The following is a 24,809-nucleotide window of genomic DNA, read 5'->3' as shown; positions in this document are numbered from 1 at the left end:
ATGGAGCGGCTGCGGGTGCAGGCGGAGGGCGCGGCGGCGGTGGACGAGTACGTGGAGTACCGGAGGTGAGGGGCCGCCTGCACTGGGGGAACCGCACTGAGCTTAGGGGCTGAGGATAATGTTAAGGCCCTTCCTGGTTTGGCTGAGGCGTGGGTCACCGCCACTCCCCCGGTCCTAGGGATGGGGGCGCAGGTGGCTGCTGTGTAGTTCGCAGGGTCTTTCTCCTGCCCCTCCAGGGGATGGGCGGGGGGAGGGGGGGTTAGTCTCTCTCTCCCCTACCCCCTGTTTTGGAGATGGGGGGATGCTGGTTGAAGCAGCAGGAGTTACTCTCCTCGGGGAACACTTTAATAAAGCTGAAATACCATTTTACGAGAGAATAAACGTGAATCCCTGGCGGGGATGCTTTGGAGAATGCAGGTAGGGGAATCCTCTAAATTAAAATGTTGGGTAATTTCTCAGCCAAGTCAGCCTCTGCTGTTAGACCCCGGGGAACCTGATGCCACAATGCAAAATTATACCAATATATTTGATCTGAAAAGGTTCTTTTCTCATGCAAATCCGTCCCCTCCCAAATATCTTTAGAAACCTGGAATCTTTTTTGTTTTGTTTTTTTGAGACACAGGGGAAGAATGCTTTTTTCCTCCATGGAAACACCAAAGCAACAAAGCTTCTTGCTTAGCAGAGGGGAGGAGTGCTTTGTAAATAAAAATGTTATTTAATACTCCACCTGAAGTTATAATCCTGATGTTATCTACCTTTTGCTGTTAGACTTCTTTCTTTTTCTACTGTGCAATATGTTACTGCTGATTTTTAAGTTATTATTCATTGAAATTCCGGATAGGAGAGCTCAGGAAAGTTTAGGAGTCACCAGGACTCTAGAATGTTTTCATGAGTTCTGCAGCTATGTCAGAACACTTTAGAACTTTAAAAAATGTTTCTTTTTCAAAGGCAGGGGGAGGGAAATCTTCCAACTACCCCATGCAATGCCTTTGTCTCTGATGTTATGGCTCTATTAATATTTGTCTTCTAGCTTTGTCTCTGAATATTTTGACATGCAAGTACCTTTTCTGTTGACATGTATAAACTCATCTTTTAGATATTATATCTCAGTTGAAATATGAGAGTTGAAATTATGTTTGTTTCCCCTGCCCAGGCGTGCTTGTATGCCTGCCATCTGCCCAAGAGTAAACTTTTGTGAAATAGTTTGGGAGCACAGTAAGCCAGTTCTACTATTTTTTTCAGGAAATACAAGTTGACACATTTTATTTTGACAATTATAAAAATGTCCCCATTTATAAGAATCTATAGGTGCATCTTGTTAAAATAACTTAAAAAAAAAACCAAAAGTGTTTTAGCTTCTGTTTTAGTGGGCATACATGATGCAATAGCTTGCACACTATTTCTAGCTTAAGAAAACATTCAGTAAAATAGGAAAGATGCAGGTAATCATACTTTTTATCCATATACGTTCAAAATGCTTTAAAAAAAGAGGGCAACTTTCAATAAATTGTGATATCAGGTGTTGATGAAATATATTAGCACATATTACTGTGATATTGTATGTTACTGATATATTGTTAATTTGCATATGTATATCCACACTGTAGCTTACTGAAAAACAGGCCCATGTTATATCTATTGTAGAAAGTCTTAACACATGCAACTTATCATAATAATACTATAGATTTTTATAGCATTTTATAAACATGAATGAATTAAGTTTAAAAACTCCATGAGGCAGGTAAGTATTATTCCTGTTATCCAAATGAGGAAACCGAAGGCCTTTTAGGGCTTGTCCTCACTGCAGAGTTAACTAGAATTATAACTTGAATGTTGCCCCTTGAGTCCTGTACACATACACAAATCTGTAACTCGAGCATAGTTAATTCAAGCTGGCTGGCCTGTTGGGATGTAGGTTACTGCTCTGGTTAGCACGGCTCATCAGCTGTTTATAGCAGTGTTTCTCAACCGGGTTATGTGTACCCCTGGGGGTACGTAGAGGTTTTCCAGGGGGCACATCAACGCATCTTGATCTTTGCCTAGTTTTACAACAGGCTGCATAAAAAGCACCAAAGTCAGTACAAACTAAAATTGAATATAGACAAAATGAGAAAGTAAGCAATTTTTCAGTCAGTGTGCTGTGACGTGTATTTTAATGTCTGATTTTGTAAGCAAGTAGTTTTTAAGTGAGGTGAAACTTGGGATATGCAAGGCAAATCAAGACTTCTGAAAGGGGTACAGTAGTTTGGAAAGGTTGAAACCTACTGGCTTACACAATAACTTTGTGCTGCTAATACACCATTCGATACAACTTGAGTGTTATTTCATGGTGCAGCAGCTCTCATTCAAGCTCCGTTAACGTCAGAAGAGTTAACTCAAGTATAGATAACTCTGGAGTGAAGACATAGCCATATAGCAGTGGCCCCTGAACTTTGTAGGGTCATGCCCTCCTTACCCCTGTCTGCACCTTCCCCCTCCCCCCCGAGCCAGGGATGGGAGTGGGGTCACGGCTCCTGGGGCAGGTGGGTAGACGTGGATGGGGTAAGGGAGCGAGACTTAGAGTGGGTCTGGGGTTGGGAGTGAGCCAGGGCCAGGGTCAGGAACAAAGTCGCAGCGAGGGGCTAAGGTTGGGGACGGGGGTGGAGCCGCAGCTGAGCTGTGGTAGGTGCAGGGCTGCAGTGAGGCTGAGGCTAAGGCCAAGGCCAGGAGCTGGGGCTGTGGCTGGGGGCAGGGCCAGAACAGAGTTGGGGGTGTGTGGTGCTTCCTCTCCACCCCCTGTGGGAGCTGGCCTGGGCACCACCGCACCCCACTGAACGTTCCTCCATGCCCCCCTAGGGGGTTTTGCCCCACAGTTTGGGGACCTCTGCTATAGAGAGATGATGCGACTTGTAGAGGTCATGCAGGAAGTCTGAGTCAGAGCTAGGAAGACCCCAGCACTCCTGACTTGCAGTCCATTTTCTTCAATGTAAAAAGGAACTCAGTAGCTTGCCTCCATCCTTCGAGACACTTTTCATACCATTAAAGCCAGTTTATAAGCATTTGTTTAAAAACTTGAGTACAGTTCCTTACAAAGGCCATCTCTAGGGTACTATTATGGAAGATAAAATAATGTTCAGTGTTGTTTACTGGTGCATCATTATATATTTTCAGAATTGCAACCTACCTTTGCCTCCCTCGATTTTACTGAAAGTTAAATGTAATTAAAATATTATGAAACAATTACACGTTGCAGAATTGTAGGTGATGACGATAGAGGGAAACTCTTTACCCCAGAGCAATATGAAGAATACAAAAGAAAAATGTTACCAATACGATTACAGAATAGATTGTATGTGAGCTGGAGATCACCAACTGGAATGGACTGTAAACTTGTGGGCCCGGAGACACACTGTTTTTGTACCCATAGGTGAGGTTTTTTTTCTTGCTGCTGAACTTTCTTTTTACTTAGAAAATATAAAGTGCTTATAAAAAGCACTGTCATAACAGTTACTAACTTGAGAATCTAGGGATGTAAAGATTGATGTAATTTAAGGAAGCATTTTTGAGACGAAAGAAATCATTCCATAGTGTTCCATAAATGCAGTTTATGCTTGGAACTGTGATTCTATCAGAGACTGAAGTGGTCAGAGATAAATTCAAGAGTTTAGAGCTTTGAAGCTACTGATATATTTACATTTATTGTGTGGATCGCCACATACTGCTTTGAAAATATATACTTGAAGTGGCACCAAAAATCAAATTTAAAGGTCTGCCATATTTTTTCACTAGGGTATAACTTAAAGCACTTGAAACCCCACACAGCATTGAAAATTATCTTTTGTGAGAATGAGCACTTTTTTTGTTTGTAGAAGAACTAAATGTATCTCTGCATTAAACTTGAAATCTAAATTATAAATTCCTTAAAGAAATTTTTAAATGGTAAATGCTAAATGACTTTGAGCTATAATTGTTTGCAGTATTGCTGCAGCCGTGTTGGTACCTCACCGACCTTGTCTCTTTGAACTATAATGGTATTGTTATAGCCAATATGCATATGTACTAATTTATTTTTTTCTGTTTTTAGGTATAAACAACACAAAACAGATTATGAAGAGATTCCAAAAGATCGTCCTATTTGTGTACCCTGTCGAGTGAACCGTTGCCAGTGCAAATCCTATCACTATGTCCCTCTAAATGGCACTCAGCCCATTCGTTGTAGATGCAAGCACTTTGCTGATCAGCACAGTGCAGCACCTGGATTTTCCTGTAACTCCTGTAAGGCCTGGTCCACACTACCCCCCCACTTCAGACTAAGGTACGCAAATTCAGCTACGTTAATAACGTAGCTGAATTCGAAGTACCTTAGTCCGAACTTACCGCAGGTCCAGACGCTGCAGGCAGGCTCCCCCGTCGACTCCGCGTACTCCTCTCGCTGAGCTGGAGTACCGGCGTCGACGGCGAGCACTTCCGGGATCGATCCGGGATCGATTTATCGCGTCTAGACAAGTCGCGATAAAATCGATCCCAGAACACCGATTGCCTGCCGTCGGACCCGCAGGTAAGTGTAGACGTACCCTTAGTTAGTTTCCTATAAATACACATACAGTATTCTTTACTGCTAACTTAAGAAGCATACGCTTTAAATACAGGTATATTTTCTAAACTTAGCAGGAAATAGCACTTCATGCCCATGCAAGATTATTAGTAACACTGATTTAACATACTAATGGTTAAATCCTGGTATCACTGAATTCAGTGGAAGTTTTGCTATTGACTTTAGTGGGACTAGGATTTGGCCCTAAACCAGGAATTATTAACATCAGCAGTTAAACTACGTACTCAAGTATCAGGGGGTAGCCATGTTAGTCTGTATCCACAAAAACAACAAGGAGTCCGGTGGCACCTTAAAGACTAACAGATTTATTTGGGCATAAGCTTTCGTGGGTAAAACCCCGCTTCTTCAGATGCAAACTATGTACTGATTTTCTGTCTTTTAGATCTCTTCAAATGATATATTGATGGATATTTTTAGCTAGATTTCTAGATTGTTAGTAAAATACTTGCATGAAGTATGTGAAATAATTTATACAGGAAGGATCTCATAAACCAGTTTTGCTTGCAGAATGGGGAATAATATCTAACAGAATAATATACAACACTGGTCTCCCATGTTTAAGAAAGATGAATTCAAACTGAAACAGGTGCAGAGGATTACTACGATGATCAGAGGAATGGAAAACCTACCTTAGGAGAGGAGACTCAAGGGGTTTGGCTTGTTTAGCCTAACCAAATGAAGCCTGAAGGGAGATATGATTGCTCTATCAGAGAGGGAATGGAGTTATTTAAGTTGAGCACCAATGTTGAAACAAGAACAAATGGATATAAACTGGCCATAAATAGGTCTAGGTTTGAAATTAGATGAAGGTTTCTAACCATTAGAGGAGTCAAGGTCTGGGACAGCCTTCCAAGGGCAGCAGTGAGGAAAAAAACCCTAACTGGTTTAAGTTTATGGAGGGGACATTATAATGAGACTGCCTAAAATGGCATATGGCCCATCAGTGACTGCTAGTACAAATATTCCCAATGGTGGAGTTGGGACACTAGATGGGGGGCTCTGAGTTACTACAGAGAATTTTTTCCTCAGGTGTCTGGCTGGTGGGTCTTGCTGACATGCTCAGAGTCCAACTGATAGCCAATTTGGGGGTTGGGAAAAAAATTTCAGATTGGGAGAGACCCCAGGGGGTTTTCACTTTCTTCTGCAGCATGGGGTACAGGTCACTTGCAGGTTTAAACTAGAATAAATGGTGGATTCTCTGTAACTGGAAGTCTTTAAATCATGATTTGAAGACTTCAGTAACTCAGTCAGAGGTTATGTGTCTATTACAGGAGTGGCTGAGTGAGGTTCTGTGGCCTGCAGTGTGCAGGAGGTCAGCCTACGTGATCACAATGGTCCCTTCTGGCTTTAAAGTCTATTCCTGTAAATAACTTTCCCAAGGTCACACAGGGAGTTTATGGCAGAGCTGGGAAGTGAACCCAGGTTGCTAGAATCCCAGACCTGTGACTGATCAATGGGACCATTCTGTACTCTGATTTAGGTACATGAATCCTTCTTGGCTGGGCATATGTTGGGCTGTATGCTGCTGCTTCTGGGTGACTCTGTGCCCATTCCACAGAACAGCTAGAGCCAATTGGCAAGGGAGGTTAAGAAGTCAGAACGGTTGCTGCCATCTGGGGGAGCATTACAGCAGTGGATCTCACTCACTAGTTGTTATCTTAGCTCAGGGGTGGGCAAACTTTTTGGCCTGAGGGCCACATCTGGGTATGGAAATTGTGTGGTGGGCCATGAATGCTCATGAAATTGGGGGTTGGGGTGTGGGAGGGGGTAAGGGCTCCGGCTGTGGGTGCAGGCTCTGGGGTTGGGCCAGAAATTAGTAGTTCAGGGTGCAGGAGGGGGCTCTGGGCTGGGGCAGGGGGTTGGGATGCGGGAGGGGGTACAGGTTCCAGGGTAGGGCCAGGGATGAGGGGGCTGTGGGTGGAGCAGAGGGGTTTGGAGTATGGGAGGGGGCTCTGGGCTGAGGCAGGGGGTTGGAGTGTGGGAGGGGGTACAGGCTCTGGGCTGGGGGTGAGGGGCTTAGGGTGCAGGAGGGAGCTCTGGGCTGGGGGTTGAGGTGTGGGGGGAGGCCAAAGGTGCAGGCTCTGGGCAGCACTTACTTCAAGCAGCTCTTGGAAGCAGCAGCATGTCCCCCCTCCGAGTCCGGCTCCTATGTGGAGGCGCAGCCAGGCGGCTCTGCGAGCTGCCCCATCTGCAGGCGTCGCCCCCGCAGCTCCCAGAAGCAGCAGCATGTCCTCCCTCTGGCTCCTACATGGAGGCGTGGTTCCGGCCATGCAGCTCTGTATGCTGCCCTGTCCGCAGGTGCCCGTTCCAGCCAATGGGAGCTGCAGAGCCAGTGCTTGGGGCAGGGGTAGCGTGCAGAGCCCCCTGGCTGCTCTGACATGTAGGAGCTGGAGGGTGGGGTGGGGGGAGACATGCCGCTGCTTCCGGGAGCCACGTGGAGCCACAGCACAAGCAGGGAAAGCCCCCTACCCTGCTCCCCGGTGGGAGATCGAGGGCCAGATTAAAAGGTCTGATGGTCTGGACACAGCCTGCGGGCTGTAGTTTGCCCACCCCTGCCTTAGCTGAAGCTGCCTCCAACTTGTTGAAATTGTTTGATAAATTGTGGGAGCACAGTGCACAATCAATCCTTTGATTTGTCTAGGACTGATTCCAGGAATAGAACTCAGATCTCCTGAGTCCCATGATTTAACCACATGTTCATCCTTTCTCTTGTAGAGCTTCCAAATGGGAAGTGTGGTTGGGTACTTACACATGGAAGGAAATCAGCAGTGCTTGGGAAAGCAACAATTTAGGGAAATTCTCTACTGTGTGTGATAATGAATGAACAGCCTCCATTATCATCTCACTCTGAATACTTTTTATTTTTAATTTAGGTTCCAAATGTTCAGGATTTCACAGCTGCTTTACCTGTGGGTGTGGTCAGCCAACATATGCGCATGAAACGGTTGTGGAAACTAAACAAGAGCGCTTAGCCCAGGGAAAACCTGTGGGGCAAGATGTTCCTTATGCTGCAATGGGAGGATTAACTGGCTTTAGTTCACTGGCTGAAGGCTATATGAGACTTGATGACAGCGGAATAGGTAAGTGCAGGAGACTTGAGATAACATTTTGATCCTTTGTCTATTTAATTTTCATATTTGAAAATTTGTTGAAATATTAAATTTCAGGGCAAGTTAAACCTTCCCATAGGATGAGGACTCCAAATCACTGATTTTTTTTTCATAGATTTAAAGGCCAGAAGAGATCATTATGATAATCTCCTCTGACTTCTTGTAGAAAAGAAGCTAGAAATTAGAAGATATGACATAGTTGGCATCACAGAGACTTGGTGGGATAATATGCAGGACTGGAATATTGGTATAGAAGGATACAGCTTGCTCAGGAAGGATGGCAGGAAAAAAAGGGAGGAGGTGTTGCGTTATATATTAAAAATGTATACACTTGGACTGAGGTTGAGATAGAAATAAGAAACAGACTTGTTGAATGTCTCTGGGTAAGCATAAAGGGGTAAAAACAAGGGTGATGTCATGATAGGGGTCTACTACAGACCACCAAACCAGGAAGAAGAGGTGGATGAGACTTTTTTTAAACAACTAACAAAATCATCCAAAGCACAGGACTTGGTGGTGATGGGGGACTTCAACTACCCAGACATCTGTTGGGAAAACAGCAGGGCATAGATTATCCAACAAGTTCTTGGAATGTACTGGAGACATTTTTTTATTTCAGAAGGTGGAGAAAGCTACTACAGGGGAGGCTGTTCTATATTTGATTTTGACAAATAGGGAGGAACTGGTTGAGAATTTGAAAGTGGAAAGCAACTTGGGTGAAAGTGATCATGAAATGGTAGAGTTCATGATTCTAAGGAATGGCAGGAGGGAGAACAGCACAATAAAGACAATGGATTTCAAGAAGGCAGACTTTAGCAAACTCAGGGAGTTGGTAAGTAAGATCCCATGGGAAGCAAGTCTAAGGCCTGGTCTACACTACGAGTTTAGGTCGACTTTAGCCGCGTTAAATCGAATTAAGCCTGGACACGTTTACACGACGAAGCCCTTTCTTTCGACTTAAAGGGCCCTTTAAACCGGTTTCTTTACACCACCTCCGACGAGGGGATTAGCGATAAAATCGGCCTTAGGGGGTCGGAATTGGGTTAGTGTGGACGGAATTCGACGTTATTGGCCTCCGGGAGCTATCCCACAGTGCTTCATTGTGACCGCTCTGGACAGCACTCTCAACTCAGATGCACTGGCCAGGTAGACAGGAAAAGCCCCGCGAACGTTTGAATTTCATTTCCTGTTTGCTCAGCGTGGAGAGCACAGGTGACCACGCAGAGCTCATCAGCACAGGTAACCGTGATGGAGTCCCAGGATCGCAAAAGAGCTCCAGCCTGGACCGAACGGGAGGTACGGGATCTGCTCGCCATATGGGGAGATGAATCTGTGCTGGCCGAACTCCGAAGCAGTAAACGAAATGGCAAAATATTAGAAAAGGTCTCCAAGGCCATGAAGGACAGAGGCCATAACAGGGACGCACAGCAGTGCCGCGTGAAAATTAAGGAGCTAAGGCAAGCCTACCACAAAGCCAGAGAAGCAAACGGAAGGTCTGGGGCTGAGCCGCAAACATGCCGCTTCTACGCGGAGCTGCATGCCATTCTAGGGGGTGCAGCCACCACTACCCCAACCGTGTGCTATGAGTCCCTCACTGGAGAAACACACAGGGAAGCGGGTTCGGGGGACGAGGAAGATGAGGATGGAGATAATATAGATAGCTCACAGCAGCAAGGAAGCGGAGAAACCGGTTTCCCCAACAGCCAGGATATGTTTATCACCCTGGACCTGGAACCAGTAACCCCCGAACTCACCCAAGACCCTGTGGGCACACAGGGGACCTCTGGTGAGTGTACCTTTGTAAATATTACACATGGTTTAAAAGCAAGCGTGTTTAATGATTAATGATTAATTTGCCCTGGCAATCGCGGCCAGTACAGCTACTGGAAAAGTCTGTTAACGTGTATGGGGATGGAGCGGAAATCCTCCAGGGACATCTCCAGAAAGCTCTCCTTCATGTACTCCCAAAGCCTTTGCAAAAGGTTTCTGGGGAGGGCTGCCTTATCCCGTCCGCCATGGTAGGACACTTTACCACGCCAGGCCAGTAGCACGTAGGCTGGAATCATTGCATAACAAAGCATGGCAGCGTATGGTCCCGGTGTTTGCTGGCATGCAGACAACATCCATTCCTTATCGCTCTTTGTTATCCTCAGGAGAGTGATATCATTCACGGTCACCTGGTTGAAATGGGGCGATTTTATTAAGGGGACAATCAGAGGTGCCCCTTCCTGCTCTGCTGAACAGAAATATTCCCCGCTGTTAACCACGCGGTGGGGGGGAGGGGTGAAGTGACCATCCCAGAGAATTGGGTGTGTGGGGGAGGGGAGTTAGTTGGGTTTGTGCTGCATGTTAACCCTGAAACCGCAGCCCCTCCTTTTACATTGCAAACCCATTTTAAATGGCCAACCCAACGGGTGCTTGGTATGGTTAATGAGAGCAGTACTGTTTTAAACCACCCCCACATGTTAACAAGGTTAAAAAAGCCAAAAGACTGTCTTACCATGGCTGCCTGCAACCTGAAATCTGTGGCCTGGCACTGCGTGAGTGATCTCTCACACCAAACCTGCAGGCTCTCAATATAAGAGGAAAAATGCGACCTTGTAACGAAAGCACATGTGCTGTGTGATGTGAACAGCAAAATCTAACGTGAAAGAGTGTACCCATTGTTCTCTAAAATGTATCTTTTTTAACCACCTCTCCCTTCTCCTCCACCAGCTGCAAATGTTTCTCCTTCACAGAGGCTAGTGAATATTCGAAAGCGGAAGCGAAGGACGCGTGATGAAATGTTTACTGAACTACAGACTGCCTCCCACGCTGACAGAGCACAGCAGAATGCGTGGAGGCAGTCAATTACTGATTTTAGAAAAGCCCAATATGAGCGAGAGGAGAGGTGGCGTGCTGAATCACGGGTTGAAGAGGAGAAGTTGCGTGCTGAATCGCGGGCTGAAGAGGAGAGGTGGCGTCAGCTTGCACACAGAAGGCAAGAGTCGATGCTCCGGCTGCTGGAGCATCAAACTGATATGCTCCTGCGTATGGTTGAGCTGCAGGAAAGGCAGCAGGAGCAGAGACCGCCGCTACAGCCCCTGTGTAACCAACAGCCCTCCTCCCCAAGTCCCATTGCCTCCTCACCCAGACGCCCAAGAACACGGTGGGGGGGCCTCCGGCCACCCAGTCACTCCACCCTAGATGATTTCCCGAGCAATAAGTGTTAAAGTTTTAAAGTTTTAAACTGCAGTGTGTCCTTTTCCTTCCCTCCTCCCCCACCCATCCCGGGCTACCTTTGCAATTATCCCCCTAGTTGTGTGCTGAATTAATAAAGAATGCATGAATGTGAAGTAACAATGACTTCATTGCCTCTGCAAGTGGTGCTTGAAGGGGGGAGGGTAGGGGAGGGTGGGGTGGTTGGTTTACAGGGAAGTAGAGTTAACCGGGTGGGTGGGGGGGCGGAGATTTCATCAAGGAGAAACAAACAGAAGTTTCACACCGTAGCCTGGCCAGTTACAAAACTAGTTTTCAAAGCTTCTCTGATGCGCACCGCGCCCTGCTGTGCTGCTCTAACCGACCTGGTGTCTGGCTGCGCGTAATCAGCGGCCAGGCGATTTGCCTCTACCTCCCACCCCGCCATAAATGTCTCCCCCTTACTCTCACAGATATTGTGGAGCGCACAGCAAGCAGCAATAACAATGGGGATATTCTTTTCGCTAAGGTCTGAGCGAGTCAGTAAGCTGCGCCAGCGCGCTTTTAAACGCCCAAATGCACATTCCACCACCATTCGGCACTTGCTCAGCCTGTAGTTGAACAGGTCCTGACTCCTGTCCAGGCTGCCTGTGTACGGCTTCATGAGCCATGGCATTAAGGGGTAGGCTGGGTCCCCAAGGATCACGATAGGCATTTCAACATCCCCAACGGTTATTTTCTGGTCCGGGAAGAAAGTCCCTTCCTCCAGCTTTCGAAACAGAACAGAGTGCCTGAAGACGCGAGCATCATGTACCCTTCCCGGCCAGCCCACGTTGATGTCGGTGAAACGTCCCTTGTGATCCACCAGGGCTTGCAGCAGCATTGAGAAGTACCCCTTGCGGTTTATGTACTCGGTGGCTTGGTGCTCCGGTGCCAAGATAGGGATATGGGTTCCATCTATCGCCCCACCAGTTAGGGAATCCCATTGCAGCAAAGCCATCCACTATGTCCTGCATGTTTCCCAGAGTCACTACCCTTGATATCACCAGGTCTCTCATTGCCCTGGCAACTTGGATCACAGCAGCCCCCACAGTAGATTTGCCCACTCCAAATTGATTCCCGACTGACCGGTAGCTGTCTGGCGTTGCAAGCTTCCACAGGGCTATTGCCACTCGCTTCTCAACTGTGAGGGCTGCTCTCATCCTGGTATTCTGGCGCTTCAGGGCAGGGGAAAGCAAGTCACAAAGTTCCATGAAAGTGCCCTTACGCATGCGAAAGTTTAGCAGCCACTGGGAATCGTCCCACACCTGCAGCACGATGCGGTCCCACCAGTCTGTGCTTGTTTCCCGGGCCCAGAATCGGCGTTCCACGGCATGAACCTGCCCCAGGAACACCATGATTTCCACATTGCTGGGGCCTGTGCCTTGTGAGAGGTCTAGGTCCATGTCCATTTCCTCATCACTCTCGTCGCCGCGCTGCAATCGCCTCCTCCTCGGCTGGTCCCGGTTTTGCTTTGGCATGTCCTGGCTCTGCATATACTCCAGGACAATGCGCGTGGTGTTCATAGTGCTCATAATTGCCGCGGTGATCTGAGCGGGCTCCATGATCCCAGTGCTAGCTATGGCGTCTGGTCTGAAAAAAGGCGCAAAACTAGTATCTGAAGGACCAGGGGAAAGAGGGAGGGAGGGAGGGGCGAGTGACGACATGGCGTACAGGTACAGGGAATTAAAATCAAGAAAGGTGGCTGTGCATCAGGGAGAAATACAAACAACTGTCACACAGAATGCCCCCCCCCCCAGAGATTGAACTCCTAAGCCTGGGTTTAGCGGGCCGTTGATTTGACGGAGGGAGGGGGGAAGGAAATGAATACAGAACAAATCTATTTTTTACATCTTAAGACGACGGTGCAGCATGACTGATAGCCCTTGGCATTTTCTGGGTGCTTGGCAGCAAATACTGGCCGCTTGGCAGTATGATGATGACGGATACCAATCATAATATACTATTTACTGCCAAAAGGCAAGGGGTTGCTGCTGTGTAGCAATGTAGCCCCACGTGTGCCAGCCACATGTCTGCCAGCACCCAGATCGCCCTCGGCCTCTTCTGGGTGCTTAGCAGACAATACTTGGCAGAAAATAATATACTATGACTGATAGCCATCATTGTCCGACGAGGACGGTTACCAGTCGTAATAAACCATCTACTGCCAAAAGGCAAAAGGTAAGGGGCTGGTGCAATGCAGCCCTACGGCTGCCAGCCCCACAGCTACCAGCACCCAGATCGCCGATGAAGGCTACCAGTCATGCTGCACCGTCTACCACCAAAAGGCAGTTAGCTGCTGCTGCTGTGTAGCAATGCAGTCCCACGTCTGCCGGCACCCGGATGACATATGGTGACGGTGAGCTGAGCTGAGCGGGCTCCATGCTTGCCGTGGTATGTTGTCTGCACAGGTAACCCAGGTAAAAAGGCGCGAATCTATTGTCTGCCGTTGCTGTGACGGAGGGGGAGGGGCCTGACGCAATGTACCCAGAACCCCCCGCGGCACTGTTTTGCATCATTCGGGCATTGCGATCTCAACCCATAATTCCAATGGGCGCCGGAGACTGCGGGAACTGTGGGATAGCTACCCATAGTGCAATGCGCCGGAAGTCGACGCTAGCCTCGGTACTGTGGACGCGGTCCACCGACTTCATGCACTTAGAGCATTTTATGTGGGGACACACACAATCGGCTGCATACAACCGATTTCTATAAAACCGGCTTCTATAAATTTGACCTAATTTCATAGTGTAGACATACCCTAAGACTGTTGGCAGTTTTTCAAAGAGACATTATTAAGGGCACAAGAGCAAACTATCCAACTGCGTAGGAAAGATAGGAAGTATGGCAATAGACCACCCTGGCTTAACCAGGAGATCTTCAATGATCTAAAACTCAAAAAAGAGACTTACAAAAAGTGGAAACTTGGTCAAATTACAAAGGATGAATATAAACACCTATACCCCGATATAACGCAGTCCTCGGGAGCCAAAAATCCCTACTGCGTTATAGGTGAAACCCCGTTATATCGGGGTAGCGGCGGCAGGGCTCCAGCAGTGATTTAAAGAGCTCTGGGCTCCGGCCGCTGCGGGGAGCGCCGGGCCCTTTTAAATCACCGACTGAGCCCCGCTGCCGCAGCTCCGGGGTAGCAGTGGCAGGGCTCCAGCAGTGATTTAAAGGGCCCGGGGCTCCCTGCAGCAGCCGGAGCCTCGGGCCCTTTAAATCATCGGCTGAGCCCCGCTGCCGCAATCCCGGGGTAGCAGCGGCAGGGCTCCAGCGGTGATTTAAAGGGCCCGGGGCTCCCCGCAGCAGCCAGAGTCCCGGGCCCTTTAAAGCGCCGCCCGAGCCCCGCTGCCGGAGCCCCGGGGTTACCGCGCTATATGCGAACCCGTGTTATATCGGGTCGCGTTATATCGTGGTAGAGGTGTACGTAGGGATAAAATTAGAAAAGCCAAGGCACAAAACGAGATCAAACTAGCTAGGGACATAAAAGGAAACAAGAAAACATTCTACAAATACATTAGAAGCAAGAGGAAGACCAAGGAGAGAGTAGCCCGTTACTCAATGAGGGGGGAAAGACAATAACAGAAATGTGGAAATTGCAGAGGTGCTTAATGACTTCTTTGTTTCGGTTTTCACCAAGAAGATTGGTGGCAATTTGATAGCTAACAGTGAATGCCAGTGAAAATGAGGTAGGATCAGAGTCTAAAATAGGGAAAGAACAAGTCAAAAAATTACTTAGACAAGTTAGATGTCTTCAAATCACCAGGACCTGATGAAATGCGTCCTAGAATACTCAAGGAGTAGATTGAGGAGATATCTGAGCCATTAGCAATTATCTTTGAGAAGTCGTGGAAGACAGGAGACTGGAAAAGGCAAATATAGTACCCATCTATAAAAAGGGAAATAAGGACAACATGGGGAATTACAGATCAGTTAGCTTAACTTCTATACCTGGAAATATAATGGAGCAAATAATTAAGCAATCAGTTTGCAAACACCTAGAAGATAATAAGGTGATAAATAACAGTCAGCATGGATTTGTCAAGAACAAATCATGTCAAACCAACCTGATAGCCTTCTTTGACAGGGTAACAAGCCTTGTGGCTGGGGGGGTGAAGCGGTACATGTGGTCTATCTTGACTTTAGTAAGGCTTTTGATTATGTCTTGCATGACCGTCTCATAAACAAACTCGGGAAATACAACCTAGATGGAGCTACTATAAGGTGGGTGTGGAACTGGTTGGAAAATCGTTCCCAGAGAGGAGTTATCAGTGGTTCACAGTCATGCTGTAAGGGCATAACAAGTGGGGTCCTGCAGGGATTGGTTCTGGTCCGGTTCTGTTCAATATCTTCATCAATGATTTAAATAATGGCACAGAGAGTACACTTACAAAGTTTGCGGACGATACCAAGCTGGGAGGAGTTGCAAGTGCTTTGGAGGATAGGATTAAAATTCAAAATGATCTGGACAAACTGGAGAAGTGGTCTGAAGTAAATAGGATGAAATTCAATAAGGACAAATGCAAAGTACTCCACTTAGGAAGGAACAGTCAGTTGCACACATACAAAATGGGACATGACTGCCTAGGAAGGAGTATTGCGGAAAGGGATCTGGGGGGTCATAGTGGATCACAAGCTAAATATGAGTCAACAATGTAATGCTGTTGCAAAAAAGGCAAACATTCTTGGATGTATTAGCAGGAGTATTGTAAGCAAGACATGAAAAGTAATTCTTTTGCTCTACTCTGCGCTGATTAGACCTCAACTGGAGTATTGTGTCCAGTGCTGGGTGCCACATTTTAGGAAAGATGTGGACAAATTGGAGAAAGTCCAGAGAAGAGCAACAAAAATGATTAAAGGTCTAGAAAACATGACATATGAGGGAAGATTGTAAAAATTGGGTTTGTTTAGTCTGGAGAAGAGAAGACTGAGAGGGGACATGATAACAGTTTTCAAGTACCTAAAAGATTCTTACAAGGAGGAGGGAGAAAAATTGTTCTTAACCTCTGAGGATAGAAGAAGCAATGGGCTTAAATTGCAGCAAGGGTGGTTTAGGTTGGACATTAGGAAAAACTTCCTAACTGTCAGAGTGGTTAAGCACTGGAACAAATTGCCTAGGGAGGTTGTGGAATCTCCATCATTGGGGATTTTGGAGGCAAGTTGGACAAACACCTGTCAGGGATGGTCTAGATAATACTTAGTCCTGTCTTGAGTGCCGGGGACTGGACTAGATGACTTTGAGGTCCCTTCCAGTTCTACGATTCTATGAAATTCATTCATTAATTTCTGTATCCAGAAGAGTACATTCTGATTGAATGACATTGACATTCAGTGAAGACACTGAAAACTTCTACTTGATATTCCATTGTTTATATATTCAAGAACTGAGTTGACCCTCTCAGCCACAGAGTTATATTGGGATCTCATGTGCCACTTGGTTATCTAACACATAAGTATAAGTCCTCGTCAGAAGCACTTCTTTCCAAGATCCTGCATGTGTGATCTAATTCTTTATTCTTTAGATGTCCGATTTTGCATTTGGCAATACTGAAATGCATGTTATTTGAATGAAACCAGTTTACCAAATGATTCAGATCACTCTGCATAACTGACTTATCCTTATCACTGTTTACCATTCCACCATTTTTTGTGTCATCTACAAAGTTTACTAGCCATGATTTGATATATTTTTTCCAGGTCACTCGTAAAGATGTTGAATGACATTGGGCCAAGAACAGATCCACATTAGAAACACTCCTATTCATTGATGATTCCCCATTAACAGTTACATGTTAGGGTATCTTCCTATTTTCTCTTAACATTATTCATTTTAAGTTTTCAGCCTGACAAGTACAGATCAATGATTTTTTTTCCAGTGTAAGGCACAATTCATAGTGGGATTTCAAGCTGATTTGTTACAAGTCTACAATTAATACTCAGTATACAAAATTGGACATATGTAGAACTGGGTTGTTATCTTACACCACTGGTTCTTAGAGAACTTCTGATTCTCTCTATTCCCCTGTAATATAGTTTTGAATGTAGGAGTCCTTATTTTGAAATACTGTTGGTATTTAATTATATTTTAAATTCTGGGTCTGTTCTCCACGATCTTTCTGCAATGTAGTTACCGTATAGTACAGTCACAGCAACTGGAAGAGAAGAGCTCAGCCATTTCATTTCTTTTCAAGCCATACTTTGGTTCTTTTACCACACCTATTTTCTTCTGGTATTCTGGATGATACACAATGTGTAATTTTTTCATGTGGTTTACTACATATCAGCATAATTTATTTTAAATGGTAGATATGTTTGGTTTCCATCATGTATGACTCCTAACGCTTCTTGTGAAGCTAATTTTTTTCTAATATGTTTTCTATTAGGGGCACCCTCTGCTGAATTTCTAGAGTCACCTAGTAGTGGCATGGACCATCCATTTCTAAAAGCATTCCAAGGCCCCTCCAGTTCTGCACAAGCCAGCTCACAATTAACAGGTGGTAATGAAATGAACTGACCATTTTTTTATTTTTTATTTTAAATTGTGGTGTATTATTATTCTCACTCAGTATAAATGCACTATATAATGTTGACTTTTTGATGAGTTAAGGAAAGCTTAAAGGTGTACATTAGAGTTCAAAACTAAAGCAAATATTTAAGATTATTTCCTCTAAGAGGGATGTATGTAATTAATATACAAACTTTTCTGTAATGAAGGTTTTCAAAACAGAAGGGTTTTTACATTGTTGTTTCAGAGAATCTCTCTCCCATTAGTTTAATATGAAACTAGATTTTCTTGATTTTGATGCCCTCCCCCTGCACCTGTTTCCTTTCTTAATAATGGAATCACCTATTCACTGGAGTACCATCTCTCCGTTTTTGTTTCCCAGTAAGAGATCATTATCTGAACACACACTTCGTATGTATTTACTCAGTGTAATATTGTGCAACTGCTTTCTCCCTATATGGACATAGCTGTGAGGTCACTTCTGCCCAATTATGTCCCGTGGGTAGTAAGATGGTAGTCACAATGTAGCTCCTCTAAGGCCTCTTATAGAAATTACCAGTCTTTTCATTCCAGACCTAGTTAACAGTGCTGCTTACTTGGCTGGAGGTATTGCTTTTAAGTAAAATAGGGCACTTCTCCCTTGTGCAGACTGAAATTTATTTGAAAATCTTTTTCCAAATATAAAGCATATTGAAATCAATAAAACAAGTATTTTTAATAGACATTTGTTTTGTTTTGTTTTTTCAGGTGGTTCTAGTGCAGCAAAGCAAGTTTCTAATTTAAGGAGTTCTGAAGAAGATGACATGGCTTACTTTGAAAAACAGTACCAGGAACGGGTAAGTCATTGTATTTAGAGCTTAATACAGACATGTTCCTTAAAAATAAAGTGGCTCAATTTAAGGTGGATAAAATTAAAATTGAACTTGCCTACAATGGTTCACATTGCTTTAACTGCTATTCTGATCCTGAAAAAGTGTATTAGCATTTCAAAATGAGGGTTACAACATAGTGACCTAATAGTGTAGGTCCATAGGCCAATCATATCTGGAATAGTTCAGTGACCTTCCCACCTAGATCAGGCAGATGTAATTAAAAAACTTAACTTGCTTTGGCCAGAGGAAAGCAAAAGCATAACTGCACCAAAATACCAAACAATCACAGAAAGAAAAAACTCAGCAATTGTTTTGGACAACTAGGAGAAACTGTGTAAAAACAAAACAAACCCCCTTCGGATACCCAGGAAAGCATGGACTGCTACTCTCAGGCACAAAACTTCTTAATACCCCTTTAATTTATATGTAGTCATTCAGATTCTGGTTTAACTCAGTATTACTTAACTCCACCATCTTAGCCGAAAGGGAATTCTACCCATTCACCAATTCCTCTATAAAGTAATATTTCACTTACCTAGTTTTAATAAAGCCTAATGTTATGCTCGTTTCTTGCATCAGGTGGTGTCTGTTTCTGTCAGAACTGGTCTTTGAAACTCTGAATCTTTTCTTGAGAAACATTACAAAAATAAAGAAGAAATGTGCTACAAATTTTGCAAATGTAATAGTTTATAGATATAGCATTACTACTAAGTTTTAAGACTTTTTCCAGTATTTTCTTTTCCTTGGTGAAGAGGCTGTAAGAATTTCAGATATTTGATCCAATCCTGCAAAGACTGAGGCATATGCTTTTTCTTGAGCACATGAGTAGTCCCACAACAGGACTACTTACCCGTGTGCATAACTTTAAGCTTGTACGTCTTTGCAGGGTGCCTTACTCACTTTTTTGACAATCTTCATCTTCCCAATGGGGATCCAGCACCAGTGGCAGCAGTGGGGTCCATCTCTAGCTGGCCCCACACACAACCAGCACCAGCAGAAACAGCAGGGGAGTACCTTCGGTCACTTATTACTTTTCAGAAAATTTCCTTTAATTTTCAAAAGATTAAAGTGAGGCTGTGACTCCTCTCCCAATCCCGCCCTCAGCTCAGGAACCGTCACCAGGAATGAGGCAGCCTAAAGGATTTGTTCTTTTAAAAGGAAGGAGCCCCAGCCCAGCTCCTCTAGACACTTCTCCACATGCTGGCCAGGAGGCCACTTTTCAGCTGTTACTCAGACAAGACTAAAAGGTAAGTGCTATTTCTCATCCTCTACATCTCCCTTCCAAAGCAGGTAAGAGCAACAGGGGTGTCATTACAACACAGACAGTTTATTTAAAGGAAATGGATGTCTGATGCCATTGACACTTCCTCTTGCTGGGCTCAGTCCTATTATTATCATTTATTACAATTTCCATTCCTGTTATGCCACCATGCTTCCAGCATACCCACCACTGCTCCAGGAACACACTGCTCCAGCTCTACCCCTTCCCAGGACTCAGACAAGTTACAGCTCCAAAATATATCCAACAGAGCTATCTTTCCTATGGCAACTGGTGAACCAGACAACCGTTCCTTCACTTGGAACATCCCATGGCAACATTTACTTCATTACCTATCACAGTTCAAATTGGGAGGACCTGTCCAAGAAAACAGGAAAGCAAAAATAAGAAGCTAGATTCCAGACATAACACGCCTGTATGCTGCACAGGTCCACTACACTACATAGTCCACCGGCCAGAAACAGACAGCACAAGGCATCACAAACTAAAGCTGATGTTGATCAATGCAAGACCTGCCACTAACAAACAATACATGACCTCGTCAGTAATGAGGCACCTGATATAGCCTGCATCACCAAGACCTGGCTGGATGACAGAGCAAGTCCTATACTAGCCAACTGCATTCTCCCAGGATACTTGGTACACCTCTGACCTAGAAAGGACAAAAGGCCAGTTGGTACTCCATTCATTTTCTTTGCAAATGTCAAATGCAAGAGAGGAGCCACAGATAAGACAACTTCATTTGAATTCATTCATCTGACAGTCAAAACCAGAGCAAAGCTTGTGTGTGAGTGTGTGTATGTATAGATTTTATGCTTATTTACAACCACTGCAGAAAAGGGTTCATGAAGGAGCTCACTGGCATGTGATTGGCAGTGGTGGTGAAATACCCCAGACTACTTGTCCTGGGAGATTTCTATATTGATACTAACAAGGCCGCAGATACAACCCCCCCAAAACTCATCACCTCACTTGTCTCCCTAGCACTTTCATAGGTCATCTTTGGCCCTTTTGTTTTCAGTTTTTACCAAAAAATTCCAGGTTTTACAAAAGTAATTCCCCCCCCAAATATTGGAAGGGCCAGAACTTCCCACCTCTCCTCTCTGGAAGGTGAGATGGTGGCACGGTAACCATGGGTGTCCCTGGTTTCTGATCCACCATCTCTTTTTCCAGAGTGGGGGGGATGGATCAGAAGTACTGGAATGACTTGAGTGCTGATGTATGTACTGCTGTCAATCCCACGCACATCACATATATATTACCTGTTCTACAGATAGCATGGATGTTTATAGCATTCAAAGCAAATAAGTTAGTGAACTACTTTTCATGCCAAAATTAGTCAAAAATGAAAAATTGAATTCGACTATGTTTCAAAACATAAGGGCTGTTTTGGAGGTTAAAAACACAAAAACAGTAGAAAAGAGGAGAGAGATATTTACACAGAAAACTGCAAATTCATTTTTTGCACTGATTTTCACCCATTTTTTGTAATGAACATTGATGAATTTCCAGGAAATTTGAAACAAAAACAGAAAACACAGGGCCTTACTCACATAGCTAACTCGTACTCCAACGAATTCCAAAGCCTGCTAAAGGATAACAGTACCCCGCCCACGGGGTGAGGAATCAAGGACCTGGTCAATCATTATCATTCTACACTGGCCTCTGCCATTGACATGTTTGCCCCCAAATAGCCCCTTCTCCACATTGCCCACACAGATTATCTTGATTTTCTGACACCCTGTGCCGGATGAAGAGAGAGGGTGGAAACTCAAGTGCTGATGGCAGAATACAAAGACTGATTCCGACAGGATGAAACAAATTCCTCAAAGTCTATACTGAGGCTGCATTACAAGCCGAGAGAGCCTTCCTATCAGCTTTCTTTGAGGCTGCCAAATCCCACCCCACCTTCAATCCTGAATGCTTACAACCTGTATCAGAGCCAAGAACACCAAGCACCGCAAAAAACTTATCATCCTACTTCACTGAAAAGATCACGCACATTCAGGAAGTCTTCTCAAACAGCATGCATCTGCTCTGCCTGCACTCACTAACCAAGAACCAGCTGCATTCTCAGAATTCAGTACATAGACTCATCAAGAAGTTCTGGACACCCTAAAGGAGTCCTGATCCAAGACTTGTTCATGACTCTTTCACAAGCCAGAAAGGGCATAGGTCAGATTCACAACTAGTGCCACTCCTGAGTGAAATAGCCAATGCTTCGGTCATGCTGTCTAGAGTGGTACACAACTGAGTGCCAGCCTCAGGGCAGACAAACTGACAAAAGCAGGGCAGATATCCCAAACTAGTGGTATGTATTATAATTAGATTTTACCAATCCAGTAACAAATGTGAACTCCTGGATCACTGTAACAGTCTTACCATGGAGTCACAGACCATCCCCTTGGGCTCTCCAATCTATCTTGCCACCCAGGCAACCTGAATTTAGTGATAAATGATCACTTACACCAGAAATCATAAAACATTTAGGTTGTGAGCAGTCACTTACCCCAAATCAATTTGTACCTTAGACACCAAAGACAATGCTGGTAGCTAATCCCATAGTAAATTTACAGAGGATTTATTAACTAGGAAAAAGAAATGAGAGAATTATTTACAGGTTAAAGCAGGTAACATGTATACACAAATGACTTCAGCCTATGGTTCCATGTCAACTATCTTTATTTCCCTCTTGCAGCATTCCAACTCATGGGATGATGCCTTCTGCATGTGCTTCTCCATGGGTGGATGGGGCAATCAACAAAGCTTTTGTCCTACAATGGCCCACAACTTTGATAGCCCTCCTGGATGAACTGGGGGAGCCACTCTCCCCATGTGAGTTCACAAGTTTGGAGCAGTGATTTTTAAAGTTATAAAACAAACTTATATTTTACCTTGTAGCATGGTATACAGACATTGCAATTGTAATGTTTATGCATGCAGCAACTTAGTCATTTTATAGCATCTAAACACATCCTTACAAGTCTAACACCTATCTAGAACAATATTAGCATATAGGTGAGCTGGTCTGGTTTCCAGCTATGAATTTCTCAGTACTCAGCTGACATCTACAGACTTTGCAAGAGCTGGCACTTGGTTTACAAGCATCACAGCCTCATTCAGAGAAGGAATCTTCCCTTCCGCCTTCAAACACAGAATAGTCTGACCAACATTGAAGAAACCCATGCTGGCCAACCCAGTACTAGCCAGCTATCACACATAACCCTCCCGTTCCTGAGCAAACTCAGAGAAACTAGCAAAGGGCCCAACTACAAATTCATCTAACAGAAACTAACACTCTAGACCTGGCACAATCTGAATTCAAGCCAGAACACAGAATTGAAACTGCATTGGTAGCACTGATGGATGATCTCCTGCTGTCAGTGATAGAAGACAGACATCCATTCTCATCCATTGCAGCATTCAACACTGTTGACCATGAGGTACTGCTGTCTCACCTGAGAGAAACAGGAGTCCTGGGCAATGCACTAAAATGGTTTGAGTTCCACAAGGATCAGTGCTCTCTCTGACCTTTTTCAACATCTCATGCAACCACTAGGTGAACTGGTCAGATGACATGGACTCAAGTGCCAGCAATATGCAGGTGACACACAGCTCTACCTATCCTTCATCACATACGACCAAACCACTCCCACAAGGTGGCCGAGTGGTTAGACAAGATCAGTTAATAGATGAAGAAGGGGGGAGGGTTAGCTCAGCGGTTTGAGCATTGGCCTGCTAAACCCAGGGTTGGGAGTTCAATCCTTGAGGGGGCCCATTTAGGGAACTGGGGTAAAAATTTGTCTGGGGATTGGGCCTGCTTTAAGCAGGGGGTTGGACCAGATGACCTCCTGAGGTCCCTTGTAACCCTGATATTCTATGAACAGCTGAGTCCAAGCAAAACAGAGATGATGCTGGTAGGCAGAGGGAAGTATTTTGAGGTGTTTGCAGCTACTATGCCATGTCTTTTGGCTGAAGGTTCATAGCCACAATTGGTCAATTCAGTCTGTAGTCTAGGAGTACTCTTGGATTCTTTGTTGACACTGAGCCCTCACATCACAGCAGTCACCACAAGTAACACTTTCAGCTGTGTCTGGTTGTGTCATGGGATCCACTCACCGCACGTGGCACCTCCTGCTGGCAGCTCTAGAGATTGGTTCTTGCCAGGCGCTGCTCTCCTCTGGCAGTGTCTCTGCCTGTCGTCTCTTTCACTCTGCAGCCCATCTTGCTCTCAGAGCTGCAGCTTCCTGTTCGTGGCTGGGCCCTCCAGCCAGGTCACTAAGGTCCTCCCCTTCCAAGGAAATCAAAGTCCTTCCAGACCAGCTGTCTGACTGGTGTCTCCAATGCCCTGTGCCACTTCCTAGTGGCTGGAAGGGGAACCCAGGCCCACTCTCTACTCCGGATTCCAGCCCAGGGACCCTATAAGAGTGGCTCTCAACCTTTCCAGGCTACTGTACCCCCTTTCAGGTGTCTGATCTGTCTTGCATACCCCTGAGTTTCACCTCACTTAAAAACTACTTGCTTACAAAATCAGACATCAAAATACAAATGTGTCACAGCACACTATTACTGAAAAATTGCTTACTTTCTTATTTTTACCTTATAATTATAAAATAAATTAATTGGAATATAAATATTGTACTTACATTTCAATGTATAGTATATAAAGCAGTATAAGCAATATATTGTCTATGAAATTTTAGTCTGTACTGATTTTACTAGTGCTTTTTTTTGTAGCCTGTTGTAAAAGTAGGCAAATAACTAGATGAGTCCCCGCGGAAGACCTTTGCATACCTCCAGGGATGTACATACCCCTGGCTGAGAACCATTGCCCTATAACAAGCAGCCAAGGTCTGTATGGTCCAACCCCTTACTGCTATTTCCCTTAGCTTCTTCCTACTTATCTGGCTTCCCCCTTTTTCTGGGTTTGCCAGCCCAAGCGCCCTCCGCCCAGGGAGTGACTATAGACTACGTCCTTGAAACCTCTTATTGTTCACAGCTTCTGGGCTTTATATAAGCTTCTCCTGTTCCTGCCCAGCTGAGCCCATTTCCAATTAGTGACCTGCTCCCTGTTTCCTTTTCTGGGTGCAGCCTGGGCAGTTAATTGGTCTGCTTAGCCACTTTAACCCTATCACGGGTTGGCTAGGAGACTCTTTCCCATCCCGGTGGACTTCGCTGGACTACAGTAATGTAATATACCTGAACATGAAACTTTCACACTTAGAAAACT

General features: G+C 45.0%; 1 protein-coding gene across 1 annotated transcript; it reads left to right on the top strand.

The window, feature by feature from the left end:
* FAM221A (family with sequence similarity 221 member A) lies at nt 1-22,391 on the top strand. Its single transcript, XM_065399853.1, has 7 exons — nt 1-65; nt 3,233-3,406; nt 4,064-4,254; nt 7,468-7,674; nt 17,307-17,417; nt 18,176-18,264; nt 22,278-22,391. Exons 1-7 carry the CDS (start codon nt 1-3, stop codon nt 22,389-22,391), a joined length of 951 nt encoding a protein of 316 aa, XP_065255925.1.
* The last annotated feature ends 2,418 nt before the right edge of the window (nt 22,392-24,809 follow it).

Source organism: Emys orbicularis, chromosome 2, assembly GCF_028017835.1.
Source record: "Emys orbicularis isolate rEmyOrb1 chromosome 2, rEmyOrb1.hap1, whole genome shotgun sequence".
Classification (NCBI taxonomy): domain Eukaryota; kingdom Metazoa; phylum Chordata; order Testudines; family Emydidae; genus Emys; species Emys orbicularis.
This window is presented reverse-complemented; position numbering and strand designations above follow the sequence as displayed.